The 14,494-nt window shown below is 44.1% G+C and overlaps 1 protein-coding gene across 1 annotated transcript in view; it reads left to right on the top strand.

Annotated features, from left to right (window-relative positions):
• DDX31 (DEAD-box helicase 31) overlaps positions 1–14,494 on the top strand; it is a 47,796-nt gene that overhangs the window by 17,527 nt on the left and 15,775 nt on the right. The window contains 3 exon segments of the mRNA XM_040531603.1: positions 702–752; positions 2,814–2,953; positions 8,526–8,607. Of these exon segments, the coding sequence (XP_040387537.1) occupies positions 702–752; positions 2,814–2,953; positions 8,526–8,607 (273 nt within the window).

Here is a 14,494-nt window from a genome sequence, read left to right as displayed (position 1 = left end):
TCCACTAAATTGTTTGTTGGCCTTTTATCACAGGGCCAGGTGACCTGCAAGTCTTCTGCTCCTCAACTTCAGATCATCGCCTAGGAAACAGCTAATTAGTAGTGGTTGGAGATGGGTGTATCTTTGGACATTCTACTCAAGGCCTAGGGTCCTTGATCATTGCTTCGTGGCCATATTCCTCATTAGCAGCCTGGTTGTTCTTAGGCTCGCCGTAGAGAAAGTTATGCTGAGAAGTAATGTTGCCTTACAGGGGTTTGATTCTGCCACTCTCGTTGTTTGGGTAGTAGGTGCTACGAGCAGATCCATTTTCAGCAGTGACACAAACTGAAGAACTAAAGTATCACTATGGTATCACTTAATGGTATCACTGCCATTACGATAGGTGACTGATATAATGCAAAGGGACCGTAGCAGACTGCTGTAATTCAACACCACTCTCCTGAAATTGATGTTTTTATATCCTCCAAGCTTTGGCCCGTAGCAGTGGAACACTTTCTATTGTATTAGCCTGTTAACAATCTCCCTTGCATTTTAAACCCTTAACATTATTTTTGACCTCTGTTCATCTCTCCCCAAACCAGGCACATAAAAATCCTACTTGCATAGCCAGTTGTCCCAGCATAATCCCCACCCCAGAAGAGTTCTTAATTTGCTGATATCTGCAAAGCATTTTTACAGTAATTTCGTTATTAATTTTAAAGGATGTCGCGGCACGTGGGCTGGACCTGCCTCAAGTTACATGGATCGTGCAGGTAGGTTTGCTGTGTTTATGTATGTGTACGTATGTATTAAGCGCAGTCTTGCTCAGATGAAATCCCCTTCCAGTCCACATCCTCTTTCTGCAGTTTTGCTTGTCTTTGTGCTGGTGCCTACAGGTGTGAGAGACCTGCGTGTTCCTGAGTACAGGACCAGGAGTCAAGGCTGACAGTCTGTTTTCCTTCTCAATAACTTGAGTATTGTCAGCGGTGTAATAATGTTCTGCTGGCTGGGAGGAAACACCTCGTGCTTCCCCCCACAGGAAGCTAGATTCTGTGAAGCACTGGCCATCTCTCTCGCAGTTCTGTGTTTCTGATTTTCTGAGATTGGTGGGGAGGCAGTTCCACAAGGAGTTTAAGTGCAGTCCTAATGTTAAACATCGAATAGCCCAGTACTGTCTGTGCAATGACCTGAATGTTTCGAGTTAGGTTTTGCTGGGTTGGGACTGGGACTGGGTAGCTGTAAGCATTCAGCTTTCAGTAGAACTGCATAGTTCAGATTTTTCCCTTTAAAACAAAAACCACCACCAAACAAACAAACAAAAAAACCCACGAACACTGCGTTGCTGCTGACAGAAATACTCTCTTTGGGGAGAAAAAAAAAAATAAGGGAGATGGATTGAACCTTAAAAATAGCAGCCTGTCATTTCAAAGAGGAAGCTGGGGGCATGAAGCAGATTTCATTTTTGTAAAAGATTTATAATTAAAAGAAAGGTTAGTTGAATTCAGGAAAACTGATCTAGAGATTCTCCTCTATCAAGTGACACCTGGGTAAAAAGAACAGTGCACAGAGCCTCAACAAAACAGCCTTTTAATTTCTACCTCATCCCTTCAGGTAACAAATTTTATTTTAATTTTGTGTTTTTAAAAACGAAAGATTTTGTAGCAGCTAGCTAGTCAGAGAAGGCTGGGGAAGTGAAGTCTTTAATTCCCAGCTCTGTATATTAATATAATTTACCAAAGATACAGTTGCCAGTGTTAGAACGCAGTGCAAATTACCTCAAGCCCTGGGAGACTTCTGTGTGTCCAGAAGGCGAAATCTCAGCTGTCCTGAGAGCTGTGTCCAAGAGCAAGGACCTGCAGGGAGCAATTAGATTGCTCACAGCATCTTACTCACACCTCTAGCCAGTAGAAACTTTGCCAGAGGGCACAGGTATAAACACTAGAGTGGGCTTTGGTTGTTGGTTTTTTTTCCAGTTAAACTGCTGAGGGCTCATTTCTAAGCAGTATCTCTGTGCATGTTCATTTTTCCAGGAAAGAGGGGTGGGAGGGAGAATGGGGGGAGGCTAAAGGGAGGGAAATAGGTCACCCTTTATCTGATCTTGCAAATGGCTGGGCATTTTTGATTCCCAGAGAAGTAAACGAGGGGCACCGCTATTTGGGGTGAGATGGAGCTTTAAGCAACGTTTCAATAGCGCCTCGCAGTTATGGGTGGAAAGACAACTGCTGCATGTATCGTACGTTGCTTAAAGGACTGACTTCCCCATCTCTCTTAGGTTTCCTCTATCCAGTAATGTATCCAGTAACCTATGATTTGGTTTAATTCGAACAAAGCAATTTAGCCCAACTCCACGTTTACATTTTTCATGTTTTATTTCACGGCTTTTCTCCCAGATGCAGAGCAGGCAGCTTCTCGCTTCGTACATATGGGCACTGCTGAGGGTTGTTTGGTTTGAGGTTTTTGTGTGTGGTTTTTCCTTTTTTTTTTTTTTTTTTTTTTGAGGGAAGCAAACAGGTTCCTGACGTGCCTGTGCAGAAATAAAATGTAAAAGGCAAAGAGAGACACTGAGATGGGGAAAACTGTCCTATTATCTGAAAGTTGGCCAATGTGTCACATTCACATGTCAAAAAACTGCTGTGGCTGAGGGGGTTGAGTGATGGTTACAGGGATGAGTCCGATGGGCTCTTTCTAAACAGACTGATTCCGAGGCAGGTACAGCGTGTGGGTTTTGCCGAGATCCCCTTGGTTTCAGATGAGCAGGCTGAATGTCTCGTTTATAATTAACACGCTGTGTTCTGTTAATTCCTCCTTTCCCTTCTCGTGTTCCCTTTTTGAAGTATAACGCTCCGGCTTCACCTGCGGAATACATCCACCGGATCGGGAGGACGGCTCGGATTGGCTGTCACGGGAACAGCCTGCTTGTCCTGGCGCCTTCGGAGGCAGAATATGTCAGCTTGCTGGCTTCTCACAAGATTAAGTGAGTCAGAAACGCGAACAAAAGTTTCAGCTCATCCTTGCTAATTAACCTTCCGTGGCACTTTCAGCGGGACTGTAGCTCGCGCAGGTTTTAATAAGAATTTATTAATTCTTGTGATCCAGGACCAGCCCCAGACTAGCAAAAGGAGAGGGGGGAAAGTGTGCGAAAAATCATCAGCCTGACAGATTGTGTGCAAGCGAGTGTGTGTGGCGAGGGGCAGAGAGGAGACGATAGTCGGAGATTCTTTGCACTCGGTTGTTATCTCTGTGGCCCTGGGTTCAAGCCGTGGCTATGCGGAGATCACAAGTCAAATGAGCCTGTCAAATGCTAACTGGCCATCTGCCTGCATAGCACCATATTGTCAGAGATTGTGCTTTCGCTTCAGGAGAGATCCGGCAGAGAAATAGCTAGGGAGCTGTGGGTCATATCTGGCAGGTAATTGGCCCAGATATGTTGTGTAAGTGGCTTGTGACAGAAATAGTAGAGGCTTTTGCAAGTGGTGAGTGCTCAGTGTGGTCCTGGAAGGCGAAGAGGGCAGTGGACTCAGCAGACCAGAACTGGGGTACGTTTCCTGGCTACCTGAGAAAGCCTCTCTTATGCCGGCTGTAGCTAGGACTGGGGAATAGGCAGCAAGGAGAGCGAGCCAGGCTGGTGAAGGGCCAGCCCAAAGCGCAGTCAGCTCTGCTTGCGCCGTGGTCCCTTTGTGGGGGGAAAAAACCCCTCAGCATTGCTATTCAGGAGCACTCTCAGGTCCCAAGCCTCCTCGGCAGTCAGCTGGAGATACGTGACTCCCCTTGCTTCCTGCTTTGCTGTCTCTTGGCATTTCAGAACAGCAGCCGAGCAGAGTCCTTTTAGTGTTGTACTGGTGTTGATGGAGCCCTGTAAACTCGTGCACAAATTAGTTCTCTTTTATTTCTCGTGTTTATGTTGGGCGGAGCTGCTTGGAGCTGTATTTGGTTTTGCATCCTTGAAACCAACAAATGTTGGCAGTAAATACAGGCTTATTCTAGGCTGTGAGCCATTTAGTGGTCTAACAAAGAGCCATCCATCATCCCAGGTAACTATCTATTAAGCAGACACCAGCAAGACATGGAGGGCTAAGCTGACAGGGGTTTTTTTCATGTAACAAACAGCACTGACATTTAAAGGTGAAATCCCACATAATTGTGAATTTTTAGTTCCAACCAGAAAGTTTTATTTTTCTATTTTATAGCATTTGGGCAAGGGTTGGGGAAAGGAGAGGGAAATTTCCCTCTTTTTTTTTTCCCAATTATAAATGTTAATGCTTTTATCTGATTTTTTTTTAACAAGTTTAAGGAGCAGTGTCAGTCACCCACGCTGGTAATTATCTCTGCTAAGGAGACCTGTTGTTGAGCCAGCCGCCGTTCATCAGGCATCTGGAGAAGACTGCTCAGTGTGTGGAGGGAGGTTTATGTGGATGTTTTTCCTCTACTTCTCAAATCACTACAGCCAAACAACTCTGGGGACTGTCTTTTCTTGTTTGTTTGTTTGTTTTATGTTCTTCATAAAAACGCGCTGCCCCGGAGAGAAGGGACTTCCCAAAAAAGGAGTGTAATTTTCCTCCTTTGACCCCTGTCTTCAGATGGAAGGAAATGAGTGTCTAATTGGCATGGGTGGGCGATTCGGCCTGGTTGCAGTCATGTGTCCTCTGCTCTTCCTATATGGTGTGAGAAGGGGCAGCGGAACAGAAGAGAGAGCTGATGAATTACACAGAAGATGCGGGAAGGCAGCTCGAAGCTAAAGGCAGCAAGTGCCATCAGCACAAATTGCCGTTACCCTTCATAAACAGAGCATTACGGTGATAATCCTGACAATTTAATTCAGTGCGGTGGTGAAAGACAGCATGTGTCGGACGCTCTCCGGTCCTCTTAAGCACTGATAATTTTTGTTTCTTTATCCTGAGTCTGTGTGGCTTTTGATTTGGACTGCGCAAGTTACTGGACTTCGCATTTAGTTCTAATTCTTCGCTTCAATTTGCAGTCTGTTGTTTCTTACTGGGGATGAGTGTGTTGTGAATTGTTCTTTAATTTTTTTTTTCTTTAAATGAAATTCCTGCTGGGTTTATTGAAATGTAAATACTTCATAAAATATGTATTTCTAAGAAAACAAAGCATGAGACAGGTCCTCACTGGCTTCGGTTGGTGTAAATGAGTAGTTCCAGTGCCGCGCTGATTTGCAGTGGATGAGGATCAGACCCAGAGTTTTTTCTTAAACCCCTCCACCCACCCCAGCATGCTTGGGAGTAAGTCCAGAAATGTTGAGGGTTGGAAGTAATGAGAGCAGACGTGGCTTTGTTCCTGGATGAAAATCCACTTCGGAATTAGGGATGACTGCCTTTGAAATTGGAAATCGCTCGCAATTAATTTTCACCGGTACCTGAAGCCTCTCCTTGGCTTCCACTGTGGAAAAGCAGCATTAGCCTTTGCCAAAGCGATCTCACTTTGGCTCTGCTGAGATCAGTAATTCCCGATGGGTCTCAAGAAAGCTGCGTGCCTCTCTGTAACTTTCTTTTCAATCTTTGTGTGGCTTGAAGTTGTGGCTCCTCTACCCAACTGTAAACGCGTATGTACACGCACGCTGATGTTTAGTTTGCATTTTCCCACCCCACCCCCCCTTTTTTTTAAAAGGTTAGACTCCAAAATGTTCTGTCTCGCCTCTAAGCATAACTAACAGATTTTCCTTCAAAGGCAGAAGGCGAGAAGCAGTAGAAAGTCAGCGAGATTTACTTTTTTTTTTCTCTTTTTGCTTATGTCTCTTTTAGTTCCTTCAACTGCAATCTAGCAGCGCCTGCCTCGACAGCTATCGGATAATTTCTTTATCTCCTAACGGCGGCCTAACTAATTTATAAAGGCAAACGCATCACCGTGAAGGCACGAGTCATTTCTCTCCCTGCTCCGTGCCGTGCTCTCCCCCCTCCTCGCCCGCTCCCCTCGCCTGACGCTCCCCGCTGTGAACCAGGTTCACAGATCTGTTAGGCTGCGAGCTGGCGGCGCGCCAGGGGAGGGGAGGATCGGCGAGGGGGTGACATTTCAGACAAATCAATGTCAGGGGGTTGACGTTTTCATTCAGCGCCGTGTCAGAGCAACCTTTTGGGGGAAGGGGGAGGTACGCTTCTTCGCTTGCTTAAGCGGTTGCCATTTATGTTTTAATTTACTGTTATACTTCTCAAAAACAGAGAGACCCTCAGTTGTCTTTTTATGCTCCGTTTCCCTTGCTCCCCCATCGCTCCCCCGCCTTTCTCGGCAGCCTCAGTGGAGGAATCTGCTCTGTTGAGTCCCAGCTGCACAAAGATGGGGCTTCTCTCCCACGCAGGGCATCTCCTGGCCACACCGGCCTTTCCCTTCCAGGCTGTGTGACTGTTTCTCTGGACCGTCTCTTCCCTTCCTTATGTTGTGGTGATGAACTGGCTGAGGTTGAAAATGCAGATTGCAGGGAAAAAAGGTATTCGTTGCTTAAACTGGGAAGGGGTGGGGAACAGGCCAGGATCACAGTATCCGGTAATGAAGAGTATGGTAAAGAACTACCTGTTCCTTCTGGTCGGGGGTTTTGTGATCTCTGAGTGAAGAGGAAGGGGAGATCCTTGTTACAATCTTCCTGCGCTTCACAGAAAATCATCAGTGCCTCCTTTCAGAAACCACGTACACCTGTCTGACCGTATGAGAGCTGTTAGGCCCCCAAGATTTACCTCTTCCTTAAACTGTTGCAAACCCAAATGAACGCCTCGGTTTCCATGCATTATTTATAATTCATTCTGGTATAAAAAGGAGAAGAATCTCTTTTCTAGAGATGACCTTTGCCCATTGCTGAAATGCAGCAACTTGAAAATTTGGGCTCACAAACTTTAGCTTTTATTTTCTGAGTAATTCCCTTGGAAATGGGACCCAGTTTGGATGCAGCTGTAATATTAATTGCCTGAAGCTGCACAGCTGTTCCTGTGCTGTGTCACCTGGCGTGTGTGTGCCCCACAAGACAGTGTTAAAGAGGACAAAGAATATCTAGTCTCATGTAAATGCATCTCTAAATGGACCGCTCGCATGCTTTAAAATGAAGCGGGTCCTTAAGCGTTTGTGGTATCTGGGCCATAACAGTACCCAGCAGTGTTCTGCAAGCTGGACTGGAGAATAAATCATCTGGTTGAATCTACAGGAAGAATGTGAGTCGACAGAATGAAAATAAATGCCCAGTGTGAAACCTGGCTAGGACAGCTGACTGAGTCGCCTGTGTTTAAAAAATAAATAAATAAATACAATGTGTTGGGTCCCTAATGGGCAGGGCTTTGGCTTTGCACTTTAGAGGAGAGGGAAGGTGAGTTCTCAGAATGGGGAAGGAAATCAAACCACTTATTTGGCATCAGAGGTGGCTTTTGAAGCTGTAAATGAGTGGGAGATCATGTCCGTCAGGAACTGTGTTTCTGAGCCCTGACCCAGGCAATGTAGCAGAAGGTTGGGCTGATGTAAAATGTTGCGGGAGAGAGGTATGATGTGACCAGCTGGAAGGAAGCTGTGAGAGTTGGCTTCATAGGAAAAGTTCCTTGGGATCCTGTTGTTTCTCTCTGAGTCAGTGTGAGAGGAAGGAACTGCATCTTTACACAGCTTTAGTTCTAGGTCTGTAGCTTTCTGAGCATGGCCACTAACGTGGGTGGAAAATACTGTGTGTAAACGTCAAAACACTCTGTTCCTCTGAATGAGGGTTGAGCAATGTCTCTGATCTTTAAGAGGATCCAGGAGCTAAATCAGGGGAGATGAGATGTAGGAGAAGCAGAAAAGTAAACTTGTTCTGGCAGAGCTGAGAACACAGCAAAGTAAGAGCAGCACATCTTTGTAGCCTATATGTGCATGTCTCATGTCAGGCTCTTTCTCACGCTTGCACAAGCAACAAAATCCAGACATCATCTGCTCCCTGCCCATGGCATCTAATGGACAATGAAATGTTTGACGTCCTTTGGGCTCAAAGTGGAGGTTACACATCTTATTGTTTCTAGCTATAAAGTAAATCTACGTGAAGCATTAGTATTATGAGGTGCTTGAACTCTATACTGAGTTTCTTTTACTGGAAAGCCAGTAAAAGAAAACTAAATGTTTCCTGATTGTCTTGGTGCTTTTCAGTGCAAGGAAAGAAAAATTAAGGAAACAACAGAAATATGATTAAAGGCCTGGAATTTTTCGGTAGTTAGTTATGCTGGTTGAGAACCAAGGAGCCTTTCAGTGGACTGTTTTTATTTGTATGCCACCCTCAGCTATTTTGATGCCCTGTTGGAACCAGATTGTTTATTGGTGACTAGTAATGGTGACAAGGTTGTTGGTAAAATGTTGTCTCAGTTCCAGTGAAAGCACCAGTTCAGCTGGAGTTGAGATTTCCTATTAGTTACGTATTTAGAGTTGCTGGGGGAGTCGCTGAGGTAAGAGCTCATGTATTTCAGGGGTAAATGCTTAAGTTGAACATGTAAATCTCAATCTTCTTGCAATCCATTATCAGCCTGCAGTTTGTTACATGCTATGTTTTAAAATGTAGAAGAAATCATTGACGTTTTTTTTTCTTTGTTGCTTCACAGTGTCTCAGAGATAAAGATGGAGAAGGTATTATCCAGCCTGATGAAAGACGATCGCTTCAAGTTGCCCAGACCAAGAAGCAAGGTGAGTTATTCTGCTGATTTGGAATTGCTGCAATTTTCATTTACCAGTTAAGCATCGTAAATATTCCTCCCTTAGCTACCGTCTTTACGGTATGATGGTTGGTATATCCATCATGTCAGGCAATGCAAATAATCGTGGAACTGCCTTAGATCACAGTAGCCCAGTCTTTAAACTGCTGCCCCCCAAAACCAGTTCCTTCTAACTCTTCAGCAAATATTTTTTAGTAGACAACTAAGCTTTCTAGCTGTAAAAGCTTTATTTTTTTTTCCCCGCAGTGTTTCTGTTCTCCTTGGGTTTTCTGCATTAAAATACTGTTGGAGATTACAAATATCACAAAACTTTTCTGAAGAAACGAGCAAAATGTATTTGGTGTTGTGCTCTGTAGGCTTTTAAATTATTATCTGTGTTTACTTGGAGTCTGAAACAAAGCTCTCTGTGTTGACAGTCACCTTTTCATTGACTTTGGCAAATTTTGGGTCTGCCATCAGTTTGCTAGTTCACAGAATTCAGCCATTTGCAGGTGACATCTTTGGTGTTTCTGCATTCTTGCAAATTAAATCTTCCAAGAACCCTTGTTCTGAATGGAAGTCAAGAGTGCATCAAGCATGATGCAGCAAGTGTTTTGGTTTTTTGTTTGGTTGTTGTTTTGTCTGCTTGTTCTTTGTTTTAACATGTATGAGCCTACAACCTGCCCGGTACCTTCTCAGATGACTGTTAAGAACTGTGGTGGTTTATGTAAAGATGCTTTTAAAGATGTTCACTTTTCCTACATGCCCTATGCTTCACAGAAAGCTGCATCTGTAGCTCATGTGAGATACAGCTGTATATAAAGGTCTTAATTTTTCACTGAAATCAGCCTGTAATGCTTATATTTTAAATGTTTGGAACGTGTTTCGGATACAGGCTCTTAGGTTTTTTAGCAAGTATGTAAAAGTGCAGTTATGCTGTTTTAATGCAGAAGTTATTTTAAATAGCTTTTTTTGTGAATAAATACTTTCCTTTTCTCCTGAGTGTGCTTGTAGGTAAGTAACTGAGTTTCCTTTGGAGAGTTTTTCAACAATTAAATCTATAAAGTTACTGCACTTTAGGTTTGTTACTGACATGGGACAGAATGCTACCTGTTCCAGGCTGGAGGACAAGTGTAATTTCACAGGAAGTGAGCAAAATAGAGAACGTGGTTTGGTATTTTTATTTTTTTTTCTTCTTCTCTGGAAAATGACGGTTTGGTTTTTGAAAGTGGCAGGACAAACTGCATGCTGAATGTTGTTGAATGTCAGAGGTCAATACTTGAGGAGGTACGAAATCATTGATCCACTTCCAAAATTCTCACCTAAACATCTCAATGCCTTTGTATCCTTGCCTTTGGATCAGGAATATAAAGCTAGCAAACCTGTTTGTCACCAGGATCGATCAGATTGGTATTTCTACCATGCTTTCAAATTGTAAGATACTCTGCACATTTAAATGTAGAACATTCTGATTTAAATACTCATATTCTGCCTTTCTCACTTTATTCAACAACAACAAAAAAACATGAGCAAACAAAAAACAACCCCAATTTGAAAAGTAGCTGTTACTCTCATTTCTTTTGCTGGGTAGTGCTGCCTAGGCACGCCCTGCCATGCCAGCTGCTGTACGTGAGCACCTGTACAGAAGGAGCTGGTTCCTTTCACTTGCAGTCAAAGGTGGGATTGAACTCCTGTATTCCCTCTGCCTTCAAAGTGAATGGAATTTTGCTGTTGACTTCATTGGAGCTGAGGTACATCCACTGTGTCTGTAGGATAGTCTGAATCTGCTGCAGGGACTTAGAAATACAAAATTACCTATTTTTATGTGACTCAGAATGTTAAAGAATAGAGGCTAAGAAATAGAGTTTCTCTTTCTGGAAAAAAAAATCTATATAATGGGGATGAAATTACTATAGGCCTGTCAATATCAAATAGATATCTTCAGGAATTACTTGAAAAATATATTAAATGCAATCAAGAATTCATTCAATTTGTTAAGATTTGTATTTTATTGCCATCAGAGGCTCTATAAGTGGTCTGTAATGCTTTCTCAGATGCTGCAGGGACGTGTTGATGAGTTTTAAGGGAGGTTAATCTCTATTAAATTCCCTAAGTTTGCTGTAAAGCCAGTAGAATAAGCGGGGAATGCAACGGACACTGCATAGGTCGGAGTGATTGAGGACTTGTTGTTACGTGGAGCTGAACCCGATCCATATGTGATGTTGCCGTTCGAGAGTGAGTTAGCTTTGCTTATCAGCTCTCGGTGCGTTGAGTCATGTATATATTATGGTGGTGCACACAGGAACCTCATTATAATGCTCTTCGGTTCTCATTGCCTCAACTGAAGTCCATTATAAGTACCCCGTTGGAACATGCATTTTTTGGGCTTCTGTGTGCAGCCAGGGAGCAAGCTGAAGTGCCTGTAAAATGTATATTTTATATTTAGGTGTATAAAATATATATGTGGCTATGTCTGGGTGTGTGAATGTTCACCTGCCTACAAAGAGAATAAATTTGATCTTTCAACTTTTATGGAGGGGGGCAGGGGGACTTGGCGAGTTCTAGAGGAGGTGTGTGGAGGTTAGTAAAAAGTTGTTATTAAAACAAAATCCTTCATTTTGTTTTGAAGTATAATGGAAGCAGGAGATGTTACAGCCTGTGCTTTTGGCTTTTTTTTTTCCCTGCTTTAAGAAAGAACTCCGCTACCTCAGTCTAGTTGTATTGTGTTTCTATCCTTTCTCCCATTAACATGCTCTCTTAATGAAATCAGAGACTTTCAGTACTTATCCCAGCCTCCCAAACCTAAAAGCTGCAGTCTTCGTAATCCCAAGTTTCTTTCTTCTGAACGAGGTAAGTATGGTTTCTCCTAGTGTGGCTGGTGGGAGGTCCCCTGGTGTCTTGAACCAGTGAAGTCACGTTGCAACCAGGCCCGTCTCTTCTTTTAGGTTATTGGTATTGTTATTGATCGCAAATCATACTAGTGGTTAGGGATCTGCCAGAATAGGCTCTTATTTTAAGCAAATATGGGGTAGAAAAAGCTCTTCTATCCCACTGTTTCTCCATAATGGCAGTAATGCTTGTTACCTAACAGATACAGCGTTCATCTGGGTGGAGAGTAGGTCAAGCAAGCCTCTGGGGTAGGCTTTTATCTTTTGGGCCTTGGAAAAATGTGGAAGGGTCTCATATTAATTGTCCTGTTCATCTGAACCAGGCTGCAAGCAGGATTAAAGCTGGCTTGTGTGAGTAAAGCACGCAGGATGGCTTCCAGTACACTTCCAGTAGCACTCTTCTATTTGATCTGCCCAGATACTCGCATGGTGTGCTGGTTTTGTATTCGCAGTTTGGCTCTGAGTCAGTTTTAAATTTAGATTTTATTTTTATTTTTATTTTTTTTTTAAAGATGAACCTCCCTGGAAGGCAGGAATCAAACACAGATTTTTATTTTTTTTTTCATGCCCATTAGGGGGCAATTTTAAAATGAGATCTGTCTCAAGAGGCTGAAGGGGATAAAAGACGAGGTGGAGATGGGAGGAGGGGAGAAGCTGTTTTCTGAGTACATTGTTTCCTGCCATTTGCTTTTTTTCATTTATTTCTCTTGGACTGACCTCACACTTTGGAAATTATGCACCTAGTTTTTTATCCCTCATTTTTGTCTTACTTTTTTTTTTTTCCCCCAGCACCAGGAAGAAGAGACGCCTCATTTTGAAACCTAAAGGGGGGAATAAGAAAAGTCCTTTGTAATATATTGCCATATTATCACTAAATCCCCTGACAGTTGTGACACAGAAGCAAGTCACCTGTCACTTAAGCTTGAGGTCTCTTTAATTTTCTCCTGGAATTCGCACCAGGCTGTCTTTAATTTGAGGCCTTTATTGGAATTCTGAAACCTTTCTGCCTCCCCGGTGCTCAGATCTATTCTGAGTGCTGTTACAGAATGTATACAATAACCAACAGAGGGATTCAGAGGGGGCTGAAGCACTGTTTATTTAACACTCTGGAGGGATTTTCGTGCTTATTCGGTCCTGGCTACCCGGCTTTCAATATCGCTTTGACAACCGTTATGCCCTTCTCATTAATTTTAAACAGTTAAAACACAGGAAAAAGAGAAAAAGTTTTCATTATTAAAGTGCTTTACTTTTTAATAACAGAGGATTCTGTCCGCCAGGGGAAAGGGCAAACCTCACTAATTTCACATTCATATTAAAAAACGCTGGGAAGGTGACACTTTGTGCTGCCAGGAGGCTTAACAAAAGAAAAGTGATGGGGACTAGGAGGAGCGGGCGGGGTGGGAGAAAGTTTTATGTTTCACGTCAATGGAAACTTGTTAGTCGCAACGCCGAGTGTCCACTTCAGGGAGGCAGCACCACTTGTAGTTTATTAAACCTTTACAGAGGCCCCTCGACTGGAGACTGTCTCAGCTGATTAATAGGCGCACACGAAGTCAAACTAAGAGACGGCTCTGGAACGGGTGTGCTGTCAGTCTCTGGAGTGCTCCGGGAGATGGATAGCAGAGCCCGGGAATCTGGGAGATGCCCCGGGTAGCCTTAACACACCAACGTTGTCTTTGCTGGAGATGCAGACAGACAGTCCAGGCAGCGGGTGAGCAGGACCTCGAGTCCCCACGTGTGTTTGCTTCGCTGAAGGATTACGCAGAGGGATCCTGAGTTCCAAAGAGGGCGCTGTGCAGGGACTGCGCCAGCATTTGGGGTCGTGCTGTCGGCAGATTTGCTGTTAGGATGCAGAGGGGCAGATCTAGATCGGCAGAACGTTTTGTGGGGGGTGTCAGCAGCACCGCCTGGCTTCCCCGCTCACTGGGGTTCCCAGTGTCAACGTGCTGTGGTTCCCCTGGACAGCAGCTGGGCAGAGGGGATGCTTGCAGCCGTGAGGGAGGGAGGGTTGTGCAGCGTTAGCATGCAGATCTCCCGGGGAGGAACAACGGGACTGTTGTGGTGGCACAGGCCTAGCTGCAGGGTAGTGGGAGGCGGATGTTTGTTTTCAGTCAGCCCTGGGCAGGAAGACGAGGGGTTGACCAGTAACAAATTGCTGCCTTGGATCTGGCACTCTTTGCCTTGGGTGCTGGTTCCTGTCTGAGTGGCTTTTGAGATCTGTGGTCCTTTCTTGGGAGAGTTTCATATCCATGGATGCTTGGCTTTGCACTTTGCTGTCAACTTGCCATCAGATCTCTTGTTTCCTTGTCCACATTTCCTCTATCTGCCTTGGTACTTCAGAAAGAGAGGCAGCCTCTTTTCTCCTCCCAGTAACAGCTTGCTCCCAGTAACGATTGCCTTCCATTTCCTGCACTGGATCCTACAGTCTGATCATGGAAAAACTTGAGCACATGCAAAATTGCCTTTTCAGCTCAAGGAAATTTCTTCTGTCGTGTCTTTGGTGCAAGGGCTTTGTCTTACTCTGGAGGAACCACCAGCAGTTACAGTTACCTAGGATGTACTGACAGGGAGCAAACTTCATGTAGACATCAGTAGTGAGAGGTTCGTTTCAGTTGGCTCTCTTCACAGGTGCTGAATTTTTGGTCCATTCTCTGGGGTGTGGAGATGAATGCAGATCTCCTGCCCCATGAGTGCCAAGAAGAGTGCCAGGCGCTATGGGGAACTGCTCAGGGGAACCTGCAACGTCAGTCTGACTCCTGATAAAGAACCTGGGCCCAGCGGAGTCCGTGTAGAGTCTGGGGAGAGTAATCCCAAATAACTGCAGGGGAAATAAGCACTGCTATCTGGCCTGTTGAATCTGAGGAGAGAAAAATGAGGGGAAAAAGATACGTGATGGATGTTAGAAAACACAAAATTAAAACTGATTTACTCTCCTCACCATGGAGTGCTTACTGGCTGCTTTGACTTTAACGTCTTTATCTATAATTTTTT

This window comes from Cygnus olor, chromosome 19, assembly GCF_009769625.2.
Source record: "Cygnus olor isolate bCygOlo1 chromosome 19, bCygOlo1.pri.v2, whole genome shotgun sequence".
Lineage (NCBI taxonomy): Eukaryota > Metazoa > Chordata > Aves > Anseriformes > Anatidae > Cygnus > Cygnus olor.
The sequence above is the reverse complement of the archived record's forward strand: the minus strand, read 5'-3'. Positions and strand labels throughout refer to the sequence as shown.